A 27,815-nucleotide genomic window follows, 5' to 3' on the forward strand; every position below is an offset into this window, starting at 1 on the left:
ATTCAAGTTTGTAGTGCCCTTTGACCTACATTCTTCCCTATTTCCTACCTTTCCCTGGCCCTACTAGCTGTGGCTCAATTCTATGTACTCAACTTTTTCAGATTCTACATACAATGAGATCATGTAGTAGGTCTCTTTCTGTATCTAGATCATTTCATTTCGCTTAGCTTAATTTCCTTCTGCTTCACCAAGATTGTCACAAGCAACATAACCTTTTGAAAGACTAAATTACAGTCCGTTGTGTACATATGTATGTGTATGTCATAATGCCTTCAGCTACTCATCTGACAAGGAGTTAAGTTGCTTCCGTATTTCAGCCATTGTGAAAAAAAACTGTAAGAAACATTTGAGAGATTTTTGTTGTTTTCGTTTTTTAATTTAAAACTTTTTTCATTTTACATACCAACCCCAGTTCCCACTCCCTTCCCTTCCCCCCACACCACATCCCCACACCACAAACCCCACCCCCATCTATTCCATAGAGGGTACCCCTTGGGGAGGCAACAAAGTTTGTCATACCAAGCTGAGGCAGGACCAGGCTCCTCTTGCCCCCAGCACCAGTGATAAATCCTGGTCCCACTGCCAAAGGGGCACCACCCCAAACAAATCAAGCCACATAACTGTCACCCACATTCAGAGGGTCTAGTTCAGTTCCATGCAGGCTCCCCAGCTGACAGTCCAGAGTCAGTGAGCTCCCACTAGCTCAGGACCCCATCATGGGGTGTCCCCATCATGATCTTGACCCCCTTTGCTCATATGATCCCTCCTCCCTCTCTTTGACTGGACTCCAGGAGCTCAGCCCAGCGCTTGGCTGTGGATCACTTCATGAGAGCACATTTTTCTTAAACACACAGAAGAGAAATCGAAGAGAATGTGGCAGTCCGTGTGCATGTGTGTATGTATTGCATTGGGCAGCAAACTCAGTTTGCTAAGGAAATGCTGTCCCCCTGAGCTACAACCCCAGCCCATTTTCTTATTGCCTTTCTTGTTTTCTTTAGGAAGCCTCATACTCTTTGCCATAATGGCTATACTAGTCTACTCTCGGCAATCATCTACCAAGGTTGCCTTTTCTCCACATTCTTGCCAGTGTGTTACCACTTGTCTTTCTGATAATTACCCTTTAGAAGAGTTGTGAAGTGATTTCGCACAATGGTTTTGATTTTATTTTGCTAATGATTACTGAAGCTGAATGCTTTTTCACATCCCTGTTGCCCATTTGTGTGTTGTCTGGGGGCAAACTCGAGAAAGACTTTTGTTTATTTTTTTCTAATTGGCTTGTTTTACTGGTAGTAAGTTGTATGAGTACTTGTTTTTTTTATATGAACTTCTTACCATATATATGGTTCATAAATATGTTCTCCCAAATTCACAAGCTGTGTTTTTTCTTTTCTTTCTTCTTTTTTGCTTTTTTGTTGTTTGTTTGTTTGTTTGTTTGTTTGTTTGTTTGTTTTTGAGCTAGAGTCTCTCTACATGTAGCTCTGGTTGTCCTAAAATGCACTATATAGACCGGGTTGGCTTCAAACTTGAACTCACAGAGAACTGCATGCCTTGGCCTCCCAGTGCCAAGATTAAAGGCATGTGCCACCATACTCAGCCTCAAACTGTCTATTTTGTTGTTCTGTAGTACAGAAGCCCTTTAGGTTGATAAGAACAACTTATTATTCTTAAAAGATTTATCCTATGATATCTATGAAATGATTATGGCATCTAGAAAATGATTAATCTGCATCTAGGTATATGCACCACATTCATGCCTGGTACCTGCAGACACCAGAAGAAATCATCAGATTCACTAGGACCAGCACTACAGATGGTTGTGAGCTACTATGTGGGTGCTGGAAACTGAAACCAGGTCCTTTGGAGAAGCAGCAAGCACTCTTAACCACTGAAGCATCTCTCCAGCCCCAACAATTTGCTAATTTTGCTTCTGTTGTATGTGCTTTGGGCATGATGTGCAAAACAATCACTGTTAGGCTAAGGATATAGCTCAGTGGTTGAAACCTTGTCTACATATGAAGAGTTCTCAGTTCAATCCCTTATACTACAAAAAGAAAAGTATGTTTATGTAAAAAGGAATAGAGCCAGATGTGGTGATATACACCTATAATTTTAGTACACCAGAGACAAAACCAGAAAGGTCTAGAGTTTGAGGTAGCCTGGGTTACACAGTAAAACTCCAGTATCAAACACAAATAGCCAAAGCCAATCATCCTTCCTTCCATGTTTTCTTTTATAAGTTTTACAGTCCCAGGTTTTATATTTGGCTCTTTTTACCCACTTCTATTGTTCTTCTGATTATGAAAAACCATGTCTTAAGTTGATTTTTTTATGTTATAAAAGGAGGGTCTGGTTTCCTTCTTTATAATACCTGTAAATATCCAGTTTCCCACATAATTTACTAATAAGTATTCCTTCGAACTGTACGTCCTTGGTGGCTTTGTCAAAACCTAATTAACCAAACATACTTGAATTCATTTCTGGGATGGCTAGTCTGTTCGGTTGGCATACAAGTCTGTCTTTATGCCATTCTGATTACCTACTTCCTTCTGATAGAATTTGAAATAAAGAAGCAGGTCCCTAAAACTTTGCATTCTTTCTGAAGACTGTGTTGGTTATTCTGGGTCTCCATAAACAGCACAAGAATTTTAGAGCTTTTTTTTCTATTTCTGTGAACAACTCTTAGAAATTTGTATATGATTATATTAGATATATAAATCACATTGGATAATATGGATGTTTTATTTGGGTTTTCTGTTGGGAAAGGGCTCTCATGTAGCTCAGGCTATCCCTGAACTGATTATGTAATTTAAAATGCCCTTGAGCTCCTGGTCCTTCTGCCTTCACCTCTTGAGTACTGGGCTTACAGCCCCAGCTAATGTGAACATTTTAACAATAGTAATTCTTCCTATCTAAAAGCACAGAATACCTTTCAAATTAGATTTTTCACAATGTTTATTGTTTCCAGCACTTGGGTCTTTCACTTCCCAGTGAAATTCATTCCTAACTGATTTTTCTTTCTTTTTAAGATTATCATAATTAGAACTACATATAAATCAGGCATGGTGGCCCATGCCTTTAATCCCAGCACTTGGAAGTAGAGACATGCAGAACTCTGTGAGTTTAATGCCAGCATTGTCTACATAGTGGGTTCCAGGCCAGTCAGGGCTACATAAAAAGACCCTATCTCAAAAAAATGGAGATAACAGATCAGTGGTAGAGACTATATCCCTAGAATTTATAAAGCTCTGGACTTGACCTCCAGCACTGCTGCAAAAAAAAAAGCGCAACTAAATTTGTGTGTTAATTTGGTGTTTTAACAACATTATCAGATACATTTATTAATTCTAAAAAACTTGAGTGTTTCCTCTAATCATGTTATTGGAAAATTAGGGCGATTTTACTCTTCCTCTCAGATTTAGATGTCATTTTATATCTCTTTCCCCTTATAGCTCTTTTTTAAATTTTTTCATTTTTACTTTCTGTGTGTGATTTTTCCGCCTGTGTATGTCTGTGCACCACATGTATGAAGTACACAAGGAGACCAGAAGAGAGTGTTGGGTCTCCTAGGAGTTATAGATGGTTATGAGCCTCCATTTAGGTACTAGGAATTAAACTTGGATCCTCTGGAAGAACCATCAATGCTCTTAACTACTGAGCCATCTCTCCAGCCCACTCTTATTTTTTTTTATTTCTTTTTTTTATTAAAAATTTCCACCTCCTCCCCTCCTTCCACTTCCCTCCCCTCTCTCCACTTCCCCTCCCCCTCCCTCTCCAGTCCAAAAAGCAGTCAGGGTTCCCTACCCTATGGGAAGTCCAAGGTCCTCCCCCATCCATCCAGGTCCAGGAAGGTGAGCATCCAAACAGACTAGGCTCCCACAAAGCCTGTCCATGCAGTAGGATCAAAACCCAATGCCATTGTTCTTGGCTTCTCAGTCAGCCCTCCACATCAGCCACATTCAGAGAGTCCGGTTTGATCACATGCTCCATCAGTCCCATTCCAGCTGGCATTGGTGATCTCCCATTAGATCAGTCCCACCGTCTCAGTGGGTGAATGCACCCCTCACGGTCCTGACTTCCTTGCTCATGTTCTCCCTCCTTCTGCTCCTCATTTGGACCTTGGGAGTTCAGTCCAGTGCTCCAATGTGGGTCTCTGTCTCTATCTCCATCTGTCGCCAGATGAAGGTTCTATGGTGATATGCAAGATATTAATCAGTGTGGCTATGGGATAAGGCCAGTTCAGGCACCCTCTCCTCTGCTGCCCAAGGAACAAGCTGGGAACATCTCCTTGGACACCTGGGAACCCCTCCAGAGTCAAGTCTCTTGCCAACCCTAAAATGGCTCCCGTAATTAAGATATCTACTTCCCTGTTCCCACATCCACCCCTCCTCCATCCCAACCATCCCATTCCCTCAAGCTCTCCCAATCTTCCCCTTCTCCCTTCTCTCTCCCCATCTCCCCTTATCCCCACCCCACCCCCACCCCCGTGCTCCCAACCCCTGCCCAGCAATCTTGTCCACTTCCAGTGTCCAGGAGGATAACTATATGTTTTTCTTTGGGTCACCTTCTTATTTAGCTTCTCTAGGATCATGAATTATAGGCTCAATGTCCTTTATTTATGGCTAGAATCCACTTATGAGTGAGTACATACCATATTCATCTTTTTGGGTCTGGGTTACCTCACTCAGTAAAGTGTTTTCTATTTCCATCCATTTGCATGCAAAATTCAAGATGTCATTGTTTTTTACCACTGCCACTTATTTTTTAATGGAATCTTATATAGCTCAGGTGAGCCTCTAACTTGCTGTATAGTTAAACCATACTTTGAGATTCTGATCCTATTGCCTTTAAATTCCAAGCACCATGGTTATAGGCTTGACCATTGCACCTGACTTGCCTGACTGTTCTTGCTAGTAATTATCCAAACTGTGGGTTTTGATTGCTTGGTTTTTTGGTTGGTTGGTTAGTTACTGGTTTGTTTGTTTGGCTGGTTGGCTGGTTGGTTGGTTGGTTGGTTGGTTGGTTGGTTGGTTGGTTGGTTGGTTTTTAGTTTTTCAAGGCAGGGTTTCTCTGTATAACAGCCCTGGCTGTCCTAAAACTTTCTTTGTAGTCCAGGCTGGCCTTGAACTCACAGAGATCCATCTGCCTCTGCCTCCAGAGTGCTGGGATTAAAGGTGTGCACCACCTCCAAATGGGTATCCTCGCCATGAATAGAATCTCAAAAGAGAAGCTTTCAGTTGTCAGCACTGATTTTGATTATTAGCTGTCGACTTTTTTCTATAAATGTCCTTCATTATGTTGAAATTTTTCCTTCAATACTTATTTTGTTGCAAATTTTTATCAGGAAAGGATGTGGAACTTTGTGAAACACTTTTTAAACATCTATTGAAATGACTATTCACCCTTTTACCTTTCATTCTATTGCTATAATGTATCACATTGTTTTGTGTATGTATAGCAAGCCTGTATTTCAAGATAAACTCTGCTTGTTTATGGTTTATGATCCTTTGAATATGCCATTAGATTCAGCTGGGTAGTGTTTCAGTGAAGATTGCTGTGTGTGTATTCATCAGCAATGCTGACCTTTAGTTTTCTTGTGGTTTCTGCATCTGACTTTGGTGTCAGGGTGACATTGACCTAGGAAAATGAGCTTGAGAGTACTCCATTTACTTCTATTTCAGAAGAGTTTAAAAAGGATTAGAGCTGGGCATGATGGTACTTGACAGTAATTCCAGTTACTCAGAAGGCTGTGGCCGTAAGTCAAGGCCAGTGTGGACAGCAATGTGAGTTGAAGTCCAGAGTGAACACCAGGTCTCAAGCAAACAGACAAACAAAAGAGCTACAGTACTGAAAACAGCCTGGTACTGGCATAAAAACAGACAGGAGGACCAATGGAACCAAATCGAAGACCCGGATATTAATCCACACACCTATGAACACTTGATTTTTGACAAAGAAAAAATTATAAAATGGAAAAAAAAGAAAGCATATTCAACAAATGGTGCTGGCATAACTGGATATCAACATGTAGAAGAACGAAAATAGACCCATATTTATCACCATGCACAAAACTCAAGTCCAAATGGATCAAAGACCTCAACATAAAGCTAGCCACACTGAACCTTATAGAAGAGAAAGTGAGAAGTACACTTGAACGCATTGGCACAGGAGACCACTTCCTAAATATAATCCCAGCAGCACAGACACTGAGAGAAACAAATAATAAATGAGACCTCCTGAAACCGAAAAGCTTCTGTAAAGCAAAGGACACGGTCAACAAGACAAAACAACAGCCTACAGAATGGGAAAAGATCTTCACTAACCCAATATCAGACAGAGGTCTGATCTCCAAAGATACAAAGAACTCAAGAAATTGGTCATCAAAAGAACAAATAATCCAGTAAAAAAAAATCAGGTACAGACCTAAACAGAGAACTCTCAACAGAGGAATCTAAAATGGCTGAAAACACTTAAGGAAATGTTCAACATCCTTAGTCATCAAAGAAATGCAAATCAAAACAACTCTGAGATTCTATCTTACACCTGTAATAATGGCCAAGATCAAAAACACTGATAATAACTTATGCTAGAGAGGATGTGGGGTAAAGGGAACACTTCCTGAATTGCTAGTGGGAGTGCAAGCTGGTACAGCCCCCTTGGACATCAGTATGGCGATTTCTCAGAAAATTAGGAAACAACCTTCCTCAAGACCCAGTAATACCACTTTTGGATATATACCCAAAGAATGCTCAATCGTACCACAAAGACATGTGCTCAACTATGTTCATAGCAACATTGTTTGTCATGGCCAGAACCTGGAAACAACCTAAATGCCCCTCAATTGAAGAATGAATAAGGAAAACGTAATACATTTACATAATGGAGTACTACACAGCAGAAAAAATGACATCTTGAGATTTGTAGGCAAATGAATGGATCGAGATAACATCATATTGAGTGAGGTAACCCAGACCCCGAAAGACAAATATCTTATATATTTACTCATAAGTGGCTTTTAGACATAAAGCAAAGAAAACCAGCCTACAAATCACAATCCTAGAGAACCTAGACAACAAAGAGGATCCTAAAAGAGACATACATGGATCTAATCTACATGGAAAGTAGAAAAAGACAAGATCTCCTGAATAAATTGGGAGCATTGGGATCATGAGAGAGGGTAGAAGGGGAGGAGAGAGGAAGGGAGGAGAGAACAGAAAAATGTAGAGCTTAAAAAAAATCAATAAAAAATAAATTTAAAAAAAGAAAAAGAAAAAAGAAAATGGTCCAGAAGGACATGGTGCTTCATGCCTATAGTCCCAACACTCGGGAGGCTGAAACAGGAGGACTGCTAAGAGTTCAAGCCCAGTCTGGTGTACACAGGGAGTTTCTAGCCAGTTGGAGCTACAGAATGAGATGCTGTCTCTAAAAATCAATAAAGGAAGAAGGGAGAGAGAGAGACAGACCACACCCTTCACTGAGACATACACATGTAATCGTGCCTTAATCAAGAAATCCAACATCTACAGAACTGATATGAAAACAATAAGTCCTCCTTTAATACAATATCAGGAATGACATCAAGTGGGTAGAGGTCACAGATGTCAGACATTCTATATGCACAAGACAGCCCTCTCAGCCCCTTACAACAACTTCTCAGGCCAAAAGTATCTGTAGCACTGAGGTTTAAAAACCTTGACCTGGAGATCAAGGAAAGAGAGATCTTGGTTGGTTGAGGGAGCCATTATATGGTTAGCAAGAAACCTGGCTCTAGAGAAATTCCCAGGAATCCACAAGGATGACCCCATCAAAGACCCTAAGCAATAGAGGAGAGGGTGCCCGAACTGGCCTTGCTCTGTAGTCAAACTGATTGATGACTGTCTTAAATATCATCATAGAACCTTCGTCCAACAACAGATGGAAACCCACATCAGAGAACTGGAATGAGCTCCCAAAGTCCAGATGAAGAGTAGGAGGAATGAGAATATGAGCCAAGCGGCCAAGACCACGATGGGTACACCCACTGAAACAGTTTACCTAAACTAATGGGAGCTCACCAACACCAGCCAGATGGGAAGAAACAAGCACTGGACCAAACTAGTCCCTCTGAATGTGGGCAACAGTTGTATGGCTGGGGCAGACTGAGGGGCCACTGGCAATGGCACTAGGATTTATCCCTACTGCATTTTCTGGCTTTTTAGGAACCTATTCTCTTTGGATAGATACCTTGCTCAGCCTAGATATAGTAGGGAGGGCCTTGGATCTTCCACAAAGCAATGTGCCTTACCCTCTGTGAGGAGTGGATGGGGGTGGGGTAGGAGGTAAGTGGAGGGGGTGGGAGGTAAGTGGAGGAAATGGGAGGAGAGAAGGGAGTGGAAACTTGGATTGGGTATGTAAAATGAAAAAAGATAGTTTGTTTTCTTTTTAAAAAATGAAAAGTAAATAAATATAAAAACAAAAAAATAAAAACCTTGATCTGGAGTTGGAGCGGCTTAGCAGTTGAGAGCACTGACTGTTCTTTAGAGGACCCTGGTTCAATACCCAGTACCCACATGACAACTCATAACTGTCTGTAACTCCAGTTCCTGGGGACTCGACATCCAGGGCAAAAATCCCAATGCACATAAAATAAAAATAAACTTTGATTTGGAACAAAGAATAGTTTAAGAGGCTAAAGCATACACACATTAAAATTTACATTGATTATTCTTTTTTATTTTATTTTTTATTTTTAATTGATTTTTATTGAGCTCTAAATTTTTCTCTCTGCTCTCCTCCCTGCCTCTCCCCTCCCCTCTTCAACCCTCCCCCAAGGTCCATGCTCACAATTTACTCAGGAGATCTTGTCTTTTTCTACGTCCCATGTAGATTAGCTCTATGTAAGTCTCTCTTAGTGTCTTCATTGTTGTCTAAGCTCTTTGGGGTTATGATTTGTAGGCTGGTTTTCAATGGAGTACTACACAGCAGAAAAAAATAATGACATCTTGAATTTTGCAGAAAAATGGATGGAGCTAGAAAACATTATTTTGATATATTGATTATTCTTATTGCCATCTCTCGATATAGAACTATGGAAGTACAAGAATATGTGCAAACGAGGAATAATAATACATTTCCAAGTTGAGTATGGTAGTGTTCACATTTGGAAGATGGAGAGAAAAGACTAGAAGACTAGAAGTTTAAGATCACCCTCCATTCCAAGGCCAATTCAGGGTCAACATGAACTACATAAAACTTCCTGAAAAAAAAAACAAAAAAAAACTAGGATCAGGGCAAGTGATATGGCTCAGTGGGTAGAGGAACTTACCGCCAAGCCTAGCATTCAGAGTTCAATCCCCAGGCCCCACATGATGGAAAGAGAGAACCAATTCCTTGAGTTATTCTTTGGCCTACACACGTACAGACACACACACAGACACACACAGACAGACACACACACACACATGTGTGTGTGTATGTGAGAAAAATGAAATAATTCCAAAGATAAACTCAAAAGACAGAGCACAGCAAATGCCTCCGAGAGTAAAACGCTGAGTAAAACGCTGTTGGTGCGCTGACATCTGGTTTTCACAAGGCTGACTCTGAACTAGGAGAGACAAAGAGACTACTGTGGTAAGGAATGTCCTTTTGAAAGTATCTGGGGCAAATGTTACATGTTTCAAAAAGAGTTCCTTTAAATAAAATGTTTTGCAATACGTGGGATTGAACCCAGGACCTCACACATGCTAGACAAACACTCTACCATTTGAGCTATAGCCCCAAGTTTTTAAAAACTTTATTTTGAATGTTTGAGACAAAGTTTCCCCAAGTTGTTGAGGCTAACCTAAACTATGTAACCAATGGACGCTTTGACTTTACCATCTTCCTGCCTCAGTGCCCTAAATTACAAGATTATATCTGTGCCACCAGGCCTTGCTTGATAAACAAATTTTGTTTGTATTTGCTTGTTTCTCAAGACAGGGTTTTACTGTATAGTAGTCCTGGCTACCCTGGAACTCACTTTGTAGACCAGGCTGGCCTCAAACTCGCAGATATCACCTGCCTCTGTCTCCTGAGCGCTGGGATTAAAGGCTGGTGCCACAACTGCCCAGAAATAAACAAATCTTAATAGCTGGCATTTATGGAATTTAATTTAGCTAGTCAAGAAATTCACATAGGTGAAACCCCAAGAAGACTTAAACTATTCTCTCCAAAACAATAGCAAAATGCTACCAATGAATTAAGTCAAAACAAACATAGCTCACTAACTTAATGTTAAGAGCTTCTCCTGGTCTTAAAATACATACTGATGTAGAGCAGTGGTTCTCAACCTGTGGGTCACACCACTTTGGGGGTTACCAGCCCTTTCACAAAGGTCATATATCAGATATAACCCTTTCACAGGGTCACCTAACACCATTCAAAAACACAAATTTTACATTATGATTTGTAACAGTAGCAAAATTACAGTTATGAAATAATTTGATGGTTGGGGGGTCACCACAACATGAAGAACAGTGTTAAAGGATCTCAGCATTAGGAAGATTGAAAACCACCGATGTAGAGGAGAGCTAAGTTTCTCAAACCTGTCAAACGCCTTTTGCCTTCCAGTCCATTATAGGTAAGGGATCTCACATGGAGCATAAAGAAAATAATCCCTGTAAGCAGCTGGCACTTGCTTCAGAGTGGCTTTCCACAGTCTGTTCTAACTCTTTTGTCCTCATCCTGCCCATCTGAGCACAACTCAGAGATGGGATTACAATGACTGCCAGGGACCCGAGGAAGCAACTGAGCATCCATTCACTCTAGGCTTCCTGGAAGCAAGAGGAGCACACAGCCTTACAGAACCTCACTCCCAACTTGGACAACAATAAGCTAGAAGAACATATATTTCTACACCTAAAACCTCGCAACTTCTTCAGAGCAAGGCTTTCTTAACTTTGCACCAAAAACTTTTATTTAAAGGCAGTAATTTTGAAACATGTAATGTTTGTCCCAGATACTTTCATAGTGGATATCTTCTAAAAATAATATTTTAAATGCATAAAATATTTAAAATAAAACACATAAGACTATGAAAACCATATTGAAATATAAACCATCAAAACAATAAAAACTAAATATGTGGTAGAATATATGCTTTTACCACAATGGATAAGATCAGCCAATGTTTATTTACTATAATCCATTTTTAATATATCTCTGATAAATGCATAATCTAAAAATCATTTCTGTTTTTTGGGACAGGGTCTAACTGTGTCACCCAGGCAGTCCTCAAATTCATGGCAATTCCCTGCCTCTGCCTTCTAATAGAAAATACAAGGTACTTGACTATAGAAAACTAAGATTTGGGGGGAGGGACTAAGAGCTAGCTTGTGGAAGTTTCAAATAATTAGCAAAATAACTCAAGATTCCCTCAAAATCAATTTTCTGTTTTCTTAAAGCAGGCCAGTCCCAAATTAGGAGTGTGAAACTAGGACACTAGTTTCAAAGCTGTCTTTTATTTCTGGACTTCAGCTGGTTACTTTTTGATCTCCTTATTGCTTTCTCTAAGTTTATTTTTGCTTTTTTAATTAATTTTTTAAGTTACCATACTTGGTTATTGCATTTTTCATAGCTATGTATAAAGACACTTTGTTTTTGGTCATCCCCTTTCCTCAGTGTTCTCCTCTATCACCCCTGCCCACGCCTTATTGTTGCCCTTGTTCCCAGCAGATTACATTTCTTCTGCTTTGATGGCACATGTATTCCATTACTCCCTTTTTACCCCCTTTCTAGTCCCTATGTGCACACACACACACACACGTGCGCGCGCGCGCACACACACACACACACACACACACACACACACACACTCGTGCACTAAAAAGAAAAATCTAGATTCTGCAGGAAAGGAAACACGTATTCTCTTTCTCAGTCTAGCATATTCTCTTACCATACTGATTTCTGGTTCCATCCATTTTTCTGCAAATGCCACAATTTCACTTCTCATTATAGTTACATAAAAAAATTCCATTTTCTTTATCTAGCCACACGTAGGTGGGCACCTAGGCTGGTTCCAATTTCTGGCTATTGTGAGCAGTACAGCAAGCAGTACACATGAATGTGCAATTAGCTCTGTGGTATTCTGACTTAAGAGTTCTTTGCCTATATGTCCCCAACTATTACAAATCAGTTCTCAAGACCATTACCCACAGCCAATAGCTTGATGTAGAAAACCATTGTGAGGGTTACCATTTAACCCACGGAGAACTAACTGGTAAGCCTATCTTCCTAAATGTTTTCTGTTTTACTCTTTAGGTCAGTTGTTTTTCCTCTTAACTCAAAGGAGGTCGGAAAAAGAAGTAGAAAAACACATGTTGGTACAGAGAATGCTACTCAATGATTGACTACTTTCCTAATGTGTGAGAGGTGGATTTCACCTCTGCAAAAAACTTGACTATAGAAAACTAAGATTTGGGGGGAGGGACTAAGAGCTAGCTTGTGGAAGTTTGAAATAATTAGCAAAATAACTCAAGATTCCCTCAAAACCAATTTTCTATTCTCTTAAAGCACTGGGCATGAAAAACCTACTTTCGAGTTGTTGGTCAGGGTAATCCAAGATATTCCCTAAACAATATAGTCTATTGCTATTGCCCTTGGTTGCCTCCCAGAAGTTGAAGATAAATCCCCATTGCTGAATACATGAGCTTGATTTAACCAGAAAGCCTCCCCTCCCCCACCAGGACTAGCTTTCATAGTATCAGAAAGTGCTAGGTAAGCTGCCAAGAGAGAAAAAAAGCAATCAATAGTCCTAGGCAGCTGTTAAGCCTGTGAACCACAACAACGACTGGCCCTGCAAGATTTCCCCAATGGTACAATAACAGCACTTTTATCTTGGGGGTAACAACGCTGTCTAACTGGACTTAAGGAATGTTCAATATGATGGACTTCATGTCTGATACTATAAACCTAGCCAACTATCCATGGCTGGAGAAGTCATAGACCCTGGAGGACAACCTACTACTGCCATTTTTCCTAAATCAGTATAATTTCTAGCTGTATTCTAAATGCTTGCCTTCTGTCTACTGAAGTGTAGCTCTCACAGCTCGGCACAGCAGCTTCTTCTTACAGAAGACAGAGTATATTCTACAAAGATCCACAAGTGGCCAGAATGCAGAAGATAAGTAAGTACAAGGTGCCAACTCCAATTGGTACAATAACACAACTCCTCCACCTAAGGCTCTAGGAAAATTGAGGAGGAAGAGATGGGAGGATTGAAAGGGCCAGAGGATCGGGGACACCTGCTAATGGACTGCCCCTTCTATGTGAGAGGGAAACTGCACCTATGAAATCTCAAGATTTTGGTTGCATAAACAAGACCTGAATAATAGCGCCAATTGACATTCTAATGTGGATGGCAGAAATTCCACAAGGCCCTACCTCTAGATGAAGAGCTATAGATAAGCAAGGAATGGCTGCTGAGAGAGAACAAAAGGACAGAAGGAGAGCAAGAATCAGTTTCTCCTGGGATTAAGCTCCCGATATAGGTTATCCAATCCCAAGTGGTCAGCCCTAAACACATGTACATATAGGAGAGAGAGAGAGAGAGAGAGAGAGAGAGAGAGAGAGAGAGAGAGAGAAATAATACTTAAAGAAGTCGTGTGAATTGGAAAAGAAGGCAGAATATGGAGGGTGTTGGAGAGGGGGATGGAAATGATGTAAAATTTAAAAATAAATAAAAATGCCATGTACCACAACAGTAGCAGAACTGTGATGCAGTTTTCTGGAATGGTGGTGGTGGTGGTAGTAGGGTATGTGGGTGTGTGTGATGTGGTGTGTGGTTGTTTTTTTTTGGGGGGGGGGAGATAGGGGTTGAGACAGTGTCTTGGTGTGCAGCCTCAGGTGACCTTGAACTCACTATGTAGATTGAGCTGACTTTGAACTCATAGAGATCCGCCTGTCTCTGCCTCTGCCTCTTGAGTGCTGGGATTAATGGTGTGTGCCACTACGTTTCTTTTTCTTAATGGAATGTAATGGATGACGCTACAATTTTGTTCAGATGACTGAAGAACCTGGAAAAGCTATTGCTGCTGCTACTGATGCATGGCATACTAATATTACTGGTCATATATATGCATGAGTATGTATTGTGTAAATCTGAATTTTTGGAAACTTCAGTTGTGCTATCAACTTTGGAAAAAAGTACCCCAGTTTGCCATGTTGAGTCGGCACTGTACAGAAATTAATAGCCATATTAGTCTAGAGATGTTAAACTTGAGGTTTTTCCCATTAAATATTTAAAGTCTTATCTCTGTGAGTTTGATTCCAGAAACTAATAGAGTATTCTCTAAATAATAAAAAAAAGAAAGTCCATGAATGCCTAGTTAGATTAAAAGGCCACTGTCAACCTAAAGAACGTCAGTGTGCATTCTAGTACTTATGGGTATTTTTAATGTTCATGTGTGTTTAAAACAATCCCCCAGTTGTGTGGCATCTACATCTATCAGGAAGGTGGCTTACTTTCCTTTGGCATAAAGATCTCTCTCTACAATATCACAATGATGACTCACTGTAAGAGTGGGGAATAAAGTTTTCAAAAGGAAATAAATGAACTGACAGGGCATGTGTCAACAAGGACAAATTCCAAAAAAAATAACAATGAGAGGAAAAACAAGTTTGCAGAAGGTTGTCTCAAAGAATACAATGTCTCATTTTAAACTGAAATAAAATAAAAATATTTTTGTTTTATTGATCATCTATATGATATATGACATATCTATGTATATAACAAAAGTAGAAAATAATTTTAAATCATGCATACTGAAGTATTGTCTCACTGTGCAAAACAAATTGGTTGCAACCTTGCAACCTTAGCCTACCTTAGCCTCCCTAGAGCTGGGCATATAGGCATGGCTCTATCTGCACCACACTTAATATTGTTTTAACCAGACAGTGCCTTGGATCTGGTATTAAATCTGGTACTTGCTGTATCTGCTGGCATCTATTCTCCTTTTAAAAAATAAACTTGGCACAGTAGTACATGCTTGTAATCCCTGAACCTGGGAAATAGAGGGAGGAGGATAGGGAGTTCAAAATTATCTTCAGCTGCATAGTGAGTTTGAGACTAGCCTTGACTACATGAGACTTTGTCTCAAAAAAGAGAAATGAACACTATTGCAAACAGTATTCCTAAACAGTACTATAACATACTGGCTTTTAGTGTGTTAGCCTCTTATCTCACTCAAGTGTATGTTACAGTGACACACAACTGTAATCCTAGAGCTCCAGAGACTGAGACAGAAGAGCTGATGCAAGCTAAAGGCTAACTTCTGGGTACTCAGGGCTAGCTACTACTAATGAAAACTTGTCTCAATAAAATACACGCTAGCTATAAAATGATGCCATCTAAAGAACCGAAAGTAATAAATTGTTTCATTTACATTTTAAAGATTTTATCTTAATTTAAAGTATGTATGTATGTGAGGGTGAACATTAATATAGTATCCACAGAAGCCAGAAGATGATATCAGACCCAATGGAGTTGTAGTTACAGGGGTCATGAGCCACCCAACATGGATGCCGGAAACTAAACAGTATGTGCTCTTACGTGCTGAACCAGCCCCTCGTTTACATTTTTAAAAAATAGTTCTGGCTAACTATGAATCACAAAAACCAGCATGGCACAATAACCCCAAAGGTACAGTAGTGATATTCATATCTTAGAGGTAACTAAAACAAGTCTCTAACTAAACTACTCAACAAGAAAAAATTATGCTTGGTACTGGAAACCTAAGCAAATAACTACCCAGGTGCAGTCACAGATCTCAGAGGGAAGTCTACAACCACCACTTTATTAAATCAGCATAATCCCTAACTACATCTAAGTATTTTTCCTCATACCCATAGATAAGTGTACTTCTAACCCCTCATCAAAGAAACTTCTCTTTGCAACAGATGGAGACCATTAGAGAAAACCACAAATCATTGTGCAGAATTTGGAGCCCAGTCCCAACGGATACATCTATAAAATGCCCCAGCACCTAACACTTTGGGATCACTGTGGAAGAGAGAGTGGGAAGATTCTGAGAACCAGAGGTCCAGGGAGTTTCCTATGAGGCTGTCTCCTAGCACCTTCAGAAGCTACACCCACAACGTCTTACCACCACCATGTCTCAGCATGAACTGACCAAAGACAACAACAATATACATGGATAAGGGAAGAGTCCAAGAGGCCTAAACCCTACACAAGAAACTAAAGCAACTGAGGAATGCTGAGTGGGGTCTTCACTGGAGAATAGCACACTTGATACCAAATGGCCAGCCCTGAAAACAAGTAACAATATACACACTGAGCTGGTTGTATTTTGGAAGATATATGTATATACAAATACATATATGCATGTAACAACAGTTAATTCAAAAAGAGGTCATGAATTTGAACAAGAGCAGGGCATAGTATATGGGAGGGTTTGAAGGAAGGAGGAAATAATGCAATTGTATTACTTCAAAAATAAAATAATTTAAAAATTGTAAGAAAAAAATGGTTCTGGCTAATAATCTCACTCATAACAGGAAATTTTTCCTGACCAGGATTTTGTTGATTTGCTTAATGAATAAGCAGTTTTTCAAAGTTTTTTTTTTAATTTTTAAATGAGTGACTTGTGGTGACACACACTGTAATCCTAGCACTTGGAAGGTAGTGGCAGGAGTTTAAGGTCAACTTTTGCAATATAGTGTATTTGAGGCCAGCTTGGGCTATGAGAGACCCTGAGTTCAAATTAATAACCTCTCAGCAAAGAGATTGGGAACAGAGATTTTCAAAACATCCCCAACTGAGCTGAAGAGCTGGCTCAGTGGTTAAGAGCATTTGCTGCTCTTGCAAAGGACTAGAGTTCAATCCCCCACACCCACATGGCAGCTCACAACTGTCTGTACCTGTAGATTGCAGGGCATTCGATGCCCTTTTTTGACCTTGGTGGGCACCAGACACACACACACACAGAGAGAGAGAGAGAGAGAGAGAGAGAGAGAGAGAGAGAGAGAGAGAGAGAGAGAGAGAGAGAGAGAGAGAGAGAGAGAGAGCGCATACATGCAATGCAGAAAAAATGTTTATACATATAAAAAATAAATAATCTAAAAAAAACTACTTCTCTCACAGCCTGGATATACTTCTCTACCACAATCTATGATGTGACAATCAGATAATACTTATTGGACTTCTTCCCCCATTCAATGACTTCTCCTGATAATATAGATTGAACAGAATTTTATAACTAATCTTGATGTCCAAGGATGACCTACCATAAAAATGAAAACCAATTATAACTATCAGCCTGAAACATGAGCAGCATCTCTAGAGAGTGATACCATATAAAAGTGGCCATTATAAACTAGTCTACATGTTTGTCAATTCATTAAGTCAAATATTAACTTTGTCATTTGGAGGTAGCTATTGTGTGATTTAAGGACCTCCTATGTCCAGTCAAGCTTACAATCACCTCCCAACAACATCATCCTGAAAACCAACCCTTAATGCATGGATCTTTAGAAGATTCTTAGCCAAACCATAACAAGTGTTAATATTTTTATAGATAAGTGTATAGGTATCTAAATCCCACATATAAAATGTTATGCGTACAATTTATAAGTATATACAAATATTTCTATATAAACTGGAAAAAAACCCTACAATAATTTGTAGGCTTACTTCTAAAACTAAATAATAGATGCAGTAGGGATTGTGGTTTGGTTTGGTTTGGTTTGGTTTGGTTTGATTTTTGGTTTTTCGAGACAAGGTTTCTCTATGTAGCTTTGATGCCTGTCCTGGAACTAGCTCTTGTAGACCAGGCTAGCCTCGAACTCAGAGATCCGCCTGCCTCTGCCTTCAGAGTGCTGGGATTAAAGGTGTGCGCTACCACCGTGCAGCTGCAGTGGTTTATTTTATGCTTCAAAAAGGAAATAAAATTAAGATTTTGTTGTTGTTGTTGTTTCTTTTTTTGTGACTGGGTTTCTCTTTGTAACCTCACTGACTGTCCTGGAACTTGTTCTGTAGACCAGGCTGGCTTCAAACTAATAAAGATTCTTCTACCTCTGCCTCCAAGTGCTGGAATGCATCACAATTGCCCAGCAAAATTATGTATTCTATAGGACATTTACTCCTGGTCATATTCTCTTCTTTATTAATAGATAATAAGATTCTTTTTAAAGACAAGTTCTCATTTACCCAGGCTGGCCTCAAATTACCTGAGTATGACCTTGACTTGTGACCCTTCTGCCTCTACCTCCTGAGAGCTGAGACTTTAGGTGTGTGCCACAACATCCGATTTTATGCAGTGCTGGGAACTAAAACCAGTGTTTTGTGCATGCTAGGCAAACACTCTACCCACTGAGCTAAATCCCCAGCCATAGATTATAATAATCTTAATCGTACGCTTATTAAGAGAAAAGCCTGGCCATTAACCATAGAAACCACCAGGTCTTGTTATTGTCTCAATGATCTGAGCAGTTATACCTGTTGGGCCAGTTAAATCTGAACTTACAGGTTCCTGTGTAGAAGGGAAAGGGGAAGGTTTTCTACATTTGTTTTTAAAAAGCTAATACTCTAATGAGGTGAAATAGATGAAGTTAGACAAAGCAGCAAAGTGATAGATAAAACATAGATGGCCACTAGATGCCAACTTTGATTGCCTTTCCAAGTTCAGGGTGACTTTAAATGTTAACTTTTACCTGTACCAAAAGTAGTGGGCTATTCTAATTTTACTAAGTTAAAGGGAGTACATTTGATTTTCTGGCGTTAGTGAGGGAGCATAAAGCTCAGCCTTCCTACACGCAATCTAGGAATGGCCTCTTTCACTAGCATCTGAAACAGTCTTTTGCATGCAATTTTCCACTCTAAGGCCCTGGACCTTCAGGGTCTTTTTCAATTATGTTAACTTCAAGGAAGCCTCTGTTAGCACACAGGAAAGCCCCCTCTCCAACTCCCGAGGAAACCTCCACCAGTTCTCAAATGCCCCCTTCCTCTTATCACACTTGATGTATTACTGACCACAAAATAACCCCTGCCAGATGCCCAGCCCACCTATCTGGTGCATTGCCCCAGCAATGTAGTAAATGTATTTTGCTTGTGAGTATCCTGACGTCACTGTAAGAGCTACAGTTCGTTTCAGAACACTGACTTCCTCATCACCTTGTGCAACTCAACTGCTTAGCAGCAGTGGCTGACCTATCTTCTTATCAAAGAATTCTACAGGGGAAAAAAAGGCCATGCCAAATTCTATGAATACTAATCATGTTCAGAAATCCTAAATTCGAAAAGGTGAAGCCAGTGGCTCAAATCACACTCATAAACACATGAGCATATATGTATGCTCCAGCAGTATAAACCAATCTTGACTGACAAAAAGGCAAAACCCCACAAAGGCAATGAATGATATGGCAAACAAACCATAAAGCCCTCAGCACTCCCCAGGAACTACATTTGAAAGCCTTGCTAGACACTGTAAATATTCAGTTGGTGTTAATAACTTTCACACTATTGCTTTTGAAGTAAAGATTCACATTTTGGGTTTTATAGTAACAATTTTATCACCAGTTACTGCTGGTGACAACAAATGACAGACAAAAGGCTTAACAAGCAGTCTTTCTCCAAGCTTCAAGGAAAGCACCAAACAAAAACAGCACCTGCTGCGAATCATCCCTTCCTCCTTTCCAGGTATGGGGCGGGCAGAAAGAAGCTATGACACCCTTTGTTTCGTAACTCCACGTCAAAGTCAAGGAACAATAAAATGGGAAAGTACAGCTATATACTTCTGAGTCCAGCCCTGGGCCCAAATGGGGAACTTATTTTGGACTTGACCAATGCTCTTCTCTTGCAGCCCCGAGTCCATGGGCATTAAGATTTTCCAGTTTCACACTAATAATCAGAAACACATTACTGAGCAAATGTATGTAGCAGATACATACCACAAATATAAAGAGAGGACAACATGTAGTCCTAGGCCAAGAGCCATACAGACACACACGTACACACCCTTTAAGTTCAAATCCCAGCAAGGCACCCTGAGTGTGCAGTCAACAAAGGGAGGGGCAGGAGCAAGGAACAGAGGTTAAAGCAGACCGCAGCCAAAACAAACATCACTTCCAGAACAGGGCAAACTTTGGGTCTGGGAGACTGAAGAACCCCCAGAAACGACAGGGGTGCTGGACTCTCTCAAGGGACGAAGAGTGCACCCAAGCACTGGGTGAGGAGGAGATGAGCTGCAGAGGAGGCTGCTGTCCCCGGGGACAAGGGCGTCGCCGCCATCCTCGGCTGCACAGCACCCCCCTTTTTTACCGCCCTGGCCGCCGCCCTCAAGATCCCCGGGAATAGTCGTTGTCGCCCCATTCTTCCATAGACACTGTCCCCAAAGACCCGCGAGGGATAAAAGAGCGCAAGAGACATACCTGGTGCAACGTCTCCGGTGGCAGCTGGGACGCTCGGAACAGATCGGCCACTGGACCAGCGGCCGCAGTGGTAGTGCCGGGGGCGACCCTGGTAGCCTCGGGGGGTCCAGGTCCCGGGCCCCCGCTCGCAGCGCCAGCACAGCGCGCGAAGAGCTCAGAGTAGCACTGCTGCTCGCTCTCACTTAGCAGCAACGGCGGCCCCGCGCCGCAGCCTCCACCCGCCGCCACCTCCATAGGGCCTCCTGTGGGGTCCCGGCCGAGCGCTTTCCCGGTCGCGGTGCCGGTGCCTCGGTCAGGGCCACCGCCACGGCCTCGGCCTCCGAAGCCGCCGCCCCCACGCCCCGCAGCTGCAGCGCCGCTGCTTCCTCCAAGCGCGCGCCGGCCCCGCCCCCTGGGCTTGAATGTTGTGCCTCGGACGCGCGGCACATGGAGACAGGCGCGGCACCGACCAATCACAGCCCGGGATTCCACCTGGGCCCCTCCCCTGACGGCTGCCCCGCCCCGCCTCTTCGCCAGGTAAGGAACACAACTCAGCCGGCTGCCTTCCCAAGCTTAACACCGGCTCTGCAAGGGTGGCCAGACCTAGAGAGTGGCTCCCAAAGCCTATCCAAGCCCACGCAGCTCCTGACAGGTATCTTGGGCTCTCCACCCTGACTGGCATGGGAACACCTGGACACACACACAAGAACAAACACCGCTTTTCAGAAGATGGGAAAAACTGAGAACTTTTCTCTTTAGGAGTCCGGAACAGAAGTGGTGTCCACTTAGAAAAGGGACCAGGCACGAAAAGTTGAATTTCTCTTCCTCTATAATAGTATTGCCTGTGCCCTGAAAAGCTAAAGAACAGAGATGTTCTTACGAATGGGGTCCCAGCGCCTCTCTACAACTTTGAAGATGCTGATGGGGTTAGGCCACTTTCTCAAGAATGGCTCCGGTCTGGATTTGAGCCTTACTAAGAAATGCCAGAAGTTACTCTTAAATCCTAGAGAAAGTGGGGGGTGGCTCATTTTGCAGATGTGAAGTCCATTCTGCTCAGTGCTCTACTGAAATCTGGGAAACAGTGGTGGGAGGCACTGTGTGGAAAAGTTATGCTTAGTGATTCCTGAAAGAACTGACCTCTGTAACACAGAGTCCTCACCTTCTGGAGCGATGGGTTTTTTTTTTTTCTTTTTTAGACAAGCTCTTTCCTTAAGACATCTGGCTCTGAAGATACTTCTTTTGGCAGGAAAACAAGTATATTTTTAATGCAAAAATTTTCAAGTTCCTACCCAAAAAAATCAACACTAGAACCCAGAACTTTATAAACCCCATGTGTTTTTTTCAAATGGGCTTCTTCTCCTAGGGCTATTGCTCTAGTCAAGCCTCTATGAAGAGAAAGTCTATGCTAAGTGTAGTGGCTGTTGCTGAGGCTGGGACAGAAGAACCCTGAATTTTTTAAGCTACTCTAGGCTACATGGTGAGTTCCAAGCTAGCCGCAGATCCAATCTACTAGAAAAAGAAAGGTCTACCCCACAACAACACTGCAAATTTCAACATCAGTATTGTATATTTACATTTTTAAGACAGTCTCTCTACATATCCCTGACTGACCTGGAACTCTCTTTGTAGACCCAGCTGGCCTCAAACTCACAGAGGTCTGCCTGCTTCTGCCTTCCAAGTGCTGGCATAGAGGCGTGTGCTACCATGCTGGGCTCCAAAAGAAAAATCTTAAGTGCCATTGTTCTTGAGAAGAGTTACACAAACGTACCCACTGTACATACACTAGCCCAAAGAGGGGAACTGTTGATGATTAAACACTACTAAGAGGACATGTAAGAGCTGGAACTGGTGGCACATACCTTTTCTAAACCCAGAACTCAAGAGGTGGAGGCAGAGAGATCTCTGTGAGGTTGAGACCAGCCTGGTCTACATAATGAGTTTCATTCCAGCCGACTACATAGTGAGCCGTTGTCTTAAAAAATACATAGAGAAGCCGGGCGGTGGTGGCGCACGCCTTTAATCCCAGCACTTGGGAGGCAGAGGCAGGCGGATCTCTGTGAGTTCGAGACCAGCCTGGTCTACAAGAGCTAGTTCCAGGACAGGCTCCAAAGCCACAGAGAAACTCTGTCTCGAAAAACCAAAAAAAAAAAAAGAAATGTAAAAAATACATAGAGAGAGAGAAATTTATATGTGTATATGCAGTTTTTTATATAATAACATACATATAGAGAGGTATATTTCATCCCAAATAGTTTTATTTTAATTAAGGCCAAATGTGGCACATGCCTGTAATCCTGGCACTCCAGAACTACACAGCTGGACCCATGTCAAGGACAGTAACAATACAAAACAGCAAAAAAAACCAGTGCCAATTCAAGAAATACTATGAATGATAACAAATACATTTTGATGTTATAGTCAACTAAAATAAGGACCAATGGAAAGAAGAAAGGAGAAGAGGGGGGAATCACGAGATTGGGGAAAACTAAAAGGGAAAGGGGAAGAAAGAGATATTTGAAAGAAAAAAAGAAATGTGTTAACCTCAATGATGGCCAGAGATATACTTCCATTTTGGAGTTGGGAGAAATAAAATACAGAAGATCCATGATGGAAATATGACTCAGCAATACAGTTTTTGCCTAGCATGTACCAAGCAAGCACAAGAATGGCCTCCAGTACTAGAGAAGAGAAAGCAAACAAGCTTCAGCCCAAACATGTTAACAGCTAAGTGAAGCAGTGAACTTTTAGACAATCTCCTATGTAATATGCTTTCAAAATGCCCTGGCATTTTTTCCTTTCTTCTTTCTTTTAAAGTTTCATGAAATTTGAACATGCCCAGAGGCATTCCTGCTATCTTTCTAATGCAAACTGAGAAGGTCCACAAGTGTTGTCGGCCTGTTGTAGCTTTTAGAACACTGGCTAAATGACATTAAGCTAAGAAGACACAGAAATGTGTCTCTTCTCCCTGAACTAGCACATTTTAATGAGCATTCTCAGGAATGATCCTACCCCTAAAGGGCTTTGCCATCTGCATGTGTGTCGGCTCCCAGAATAAAATGCCCATGCTTCATTTGTTCACAGAGGTCCAGCTTTGGCTATAACTCCCAGGCTCTCCTTACCCGCTACAGTCACTAACATTTTTGACACTCATATTCCCTGCCCTGCCCTGTCCTTTCCTGTCTTAACTTTGCACTCACCAAGAGGTGAATCCAGGTTTGGTTACAAATGCAGAAAGTTCTCTCCTCAAAGCTTTGATCTTTTATTCCACACTTTGCTTCACAATTGCTGGGAGGGAAGATGGCATAAACGCAGAAAGAATGAAGTCGCAAGACCGCAGGGACTGCCTAGATACAGAGAATGTCTACTTCAAAATCCCATCACACTTTCCATGACTGTCATGCCTTCTCGGGAACATGGAACCTAAGACATAAATAATTCACTCCCTACATTTCCAACTGTTCTTATTTTTCCTAGAGAGTAACTCTATAACCGAGAAGTCTGCTCTATGTGGTAGGCAACAAGCCCACTTCCCCTAGGGACTCCTGGAAGAACAAATGCAGGCTATCATAGCCCCTGACTTTCTTATAGTGGGGTGCAATAAAAAGCTTGACATGATATTTTTGGACACACTATCTCATACAAGCCTCACAGTAACTCCAAGGTAAATTAGGAAGATAGATAGATAGATAGATAGATAGATAGATAGATAGATAGATAGATAGATAGATAGATAGATAATAGACAGACAGACAGATACTATTTGTTTGTTTTAGACAGGGTCTCATGCAACACAGACTGGCCTCGAACTCCTGATTCTTCTTTCTCTACCTGCTCAGTGTTGGGATTACAGGCATGCAACACCACATCCAGTCAGAAAGACATTTTCTTGAGATGAAAGGTCTCACTTTATATACCAGGCTTACCTCAAGTTTGTGATCCTCCTGCCTCCACTTCTCAAATGCCAGGATTACAGGTATGTGTAACTGTAGTGGTATGAATGAGATAGGCCTCTCATAGGCTCACATGTTTAATTAAACCCCTGGTTTCCTGTTGGCTGCACTATTTGGAGAGGTTTAGGTGGTGTGACCTCTCGGGAGGAGGTGCATCACTGGGGCAGACTCTGAGACTTTATAGCTGCACACCACTTCCAGGTCACTACCTGCTCCATGTTTGTGGTCCAAGTTGTGAGCTCTCAGCTCCCTGCTCCTGCTGCTATGCCTGTCATTTGCTGCTATGCCTCCCCGCCATGATGAACTCTTGTCTCTCTAGAACCTTAAGCCAAAATCAAGCCTTTCCTTGATATGTTGCTTTTGCCCATAGTATTTTTATAACAGCTACAGAGAAATACTAATACAGTCACTATGACCAGCATGAAGATCTTTTTACCTTTGTTTCACAGATTTAAAAAAAGAAATGAATGTAGAACTGGTATGATTTGCCGAACTGGGCACCACATTTGAAGTTCATTTCTTTCATCATTCAAGCCAATTTACTAAAACTGAGAAATATTTATCAAGCAGTAGATATCACATGATATGCAGGCAGTCTCACATCTGTGCCTATCAATCTATGAGTGAAATAACCAGCATTTAGATAGGGCAGGAAGTGCTTACTGTGTGTGTACTGGAATGTTTCAAGGAATTTTAAAAAATACAAGGTATGTCGCTTTCAAAGAGTCAACAACCTCGCTAGAAAAGGCAAATCTAGCACAACAAACAAAAATAAATAAGAGACAATATATAATTACGTGCTAAATAGTGTACCCCAAGCTAAGTGCTGTAGGAGTTTGAAAATCAGAGAAATCCACGAACCAGCACTAAACCAAGAAGACTCCACAGGAGGATGGGCGTTCTCTGAGAATGAGAGGAACTGGGAAGAGTAAATGGAGAAGACAATGGAAGCAAGGGAGAGAAAGGGCTATCCTGAGAAAGGCAGGCACACCAGAGACTTGCCACCAAGAAAGGAATGAGTGAGGAAAAGCAAGCAAACAGGGCCAAATGAGAGCGCAGTCTCTGATGCAAGCCTTCAGGATACAAGAAAGATCCTGGTTAACAAAGTCCAGCAGACACAATCACAAGGGTCTGTGGTGGTTTGAATAGGCATGGCCCCCACAGACTTGTGTTTGAATGCTTGGCCCATAGAGAGTGGCACCATAGGGAGGCTTGATCTTGTCGGAGTAGGTGTGGCATTGTTGGAGGAAGTGTGTCACTGTGAAGGCAGGCTTTGAGGTCTCATATCTGCTCAAACCACGCCCAGTCTCTCCTTCTGCATGCAGGTCAAGATGTAGCACTCTCAGCTCCTTCTCCAGCACCACGTCTGCCTGCATGCCACCATGAACCGCCATGATAATAATGGACTAAACCTCTGAAACTGTAAGCCAATCCCTGATGGAGGAGGGTCATCTGTCTATGTGTTACTTTCATTGGTTAATAAAGAAACTGCCTTGGCTTTTTGATAGGGCAGAACATAGGTAGGCAGGGAAGACAGAACAGAATTGTGGGAGAGAGAAAGCAGAGTCAGGCAGACGCCTCAGGCGGACACCATAGCTCTCCTCTCTGAGATGGACGTAGGTTAGAATCTTTCCTGGTAAGACACCACCTCGTGGTGCTACACAGATTATTAGAAATGGGTTAATCAAGATGTGAGAATTAGCCAATAAGAGGCTAGAACTAATGGGCCAGGCAGTGTTTAAAAGAATACAGTTTCTGTGTAATTATTTCGGGTAAAGCTAGCCAGTGTCCGAGAACTGGGCGACGGGAAGTGGCCCACAGCTCCTTCTACAATTCCCAGTTAAATGTTTTTCTTTTTAAGAGTTACCATGGTTGGGAGAGCTGGCAGACTGCTCAACCCAGCTACCACCCGGGACCAGAACCAGGGTTATGAGTTGACCCACCTCAACATCCACCCTATCTATGAACTGCTAGAGCACATGAAGGGGCACATCCAGCAGACCCAAAGCTCCAGGATATTGTTACAACACAGGATAACAACAGGATATCCAAGAAGAGTCCCAGTGAAGGTCAATTATTGATGGTGTAGCAGAAGCAGAGGCCTCGAACCAGACCAATGGTTCATTGCAATGAACACTTCCAAGTAAAGATGTATGGACTTGGGCATAGTGTTTGACCTGCTGTGTCACATTACAGCTTCCATGATGAGATTTCTTTTATTTCTTTTAAATTTTATTTTATTTTAATGGGGGGGATGAGGTTGCAAGGGCAGAGGGCAGATACCAAAGGAACAGGGAGATGAATGGGATCGAGATGCATGATGTGAAATTCACATAGAATCAATAAAAAGATTTGTAAAAAGAAAAAGAGTTGTCATGGTCATAGTGTCTCTTTACAGCAATAGAAACCTAAATAAGACAGGGTCCAACAGTAGTAATACTTAAACCAGGAAACAACAGGGACAAAGTGGCACGTTTAAAAGTGTTTTTACTAGGTCAGCTACAGTGACTCATGCCTGTAACCCCAGCACTGGAGAGGCTGAGGCAGAAAGATCCAGATTTTTAGGCCAGCCTGTGCTACATAATGGGACTTTTGTGTTAAAGGTAGTTTTCTAAGTGTTACTAACTAAAGAATGTCGGGTATTATACTTTATTTCCACAATAATTTTCTAAATAAGAGAAATAGTTATGAAACCTCAAAATAAACACAGGTAAGAAAGTAGAAACTAGAAACACGGATGTGTTTATAAGGCCAAGTAACATTTTAAAAGCCCTATTGTAAGAATTTGTTTGTGCGCGCGCGCGCGCGCGTGTGTGTGTGTGTGTGTGTGTGTGTGTGCTACATGCGCGCGCACATGTAGCAGTCAGGGATTGATTTCCAGTATGCTCCCAAGTCACTCTCCACCTTATTTCTTTTGAGACTGGGTCTCGCAGTTTACTGGAGATCACTGATTCAGTTAGACCAGCAAGACCCAGACATCCTCCTGTCTCCACCCCCAGTGCTGGAGTTACAGATGTAAGCCATCAAACCCAGCTGTTTTATGTAGATGCATGAGGACTCAGGTCCATGTTTGTGTGGCAAGTTGTGCTTTACCCACTGAGCTATCTCTCCAGCCTTCACAAGAACCTTTGGAAGATGATTTCTTTCTATTTTGGGGGTTCTGAGCTTACACACTTGCTTTAGCTCCAGCATGACCAGAGAAACCAAAATGGTCCTGTTTCTAAGGAATTGCCAGGAGGTTTTTTTTCCTTTTTGAGACAAGACTCTGTAGCTGAAGCTGATCTTAATCCTCCTGCCAAGTACTGGAATTACAGATCTGTACCACACAGCAGCAAAAGGTATTTTAAGTTATGCTTAATTAGACCCAGTCTCAAAGAAACCAACCCAAACGAAACTCAGAAAGGAAGCACATGGCATGGCTATGTTCCAATAAAACCTTAGCTATGCATTTCATTTAATGTTCATGTAACATGGAATGTTAAGTGCACA

At 41.6% G+C, this 27,815-nt stretch overlaps 1 protein-coding gene across 5 annotated transcripts in view; it reads right to left on the bottom strand.

The window, feature by feature from the left end:
- The window catches only part of Reps2 (RALBP1 associated Eps domain containing 2), a 250,961-nt gene extending 230,193 nt beyond the window's left edge, over nt 1-20,768 (bottom strand). For 2 of the 5 annotated variants that reach the window (XM_038316094.1, XM_038316092.1), the window contains exon 1: nt 20,398-20,768. In XM_038316094.1, the coding sequence (XP_038172022.1) occupies nt 20,398-20,631 (234 nt within the window). In that variant the 5' untranslated portion in view covers nt 20,632-20,768. The remainder of the gene's footprint in view (nt 1-20,397) is intronic. The other 3 variants (XM_038316096.1, XM_038316093.1, XM_038316095.1) reach the window with 2 other exon arrangements.
- Between the last annotated feature and the right edge of the window lie 7,047 nt (nt 20,769-27,815).

Source organism: Arvicola amphibius, chromosome X (genome assembly GCF_903992535.2).
Source record: "Arvicola amphibius chromosome X, mArvAmp1.2, whole genome shotgun sequence".
NCBI lineage: Eukaryota > Metazoa > Chordata > Mammalia > Rodentia > Cricetidae > Arvicola > Arvicola amphibius.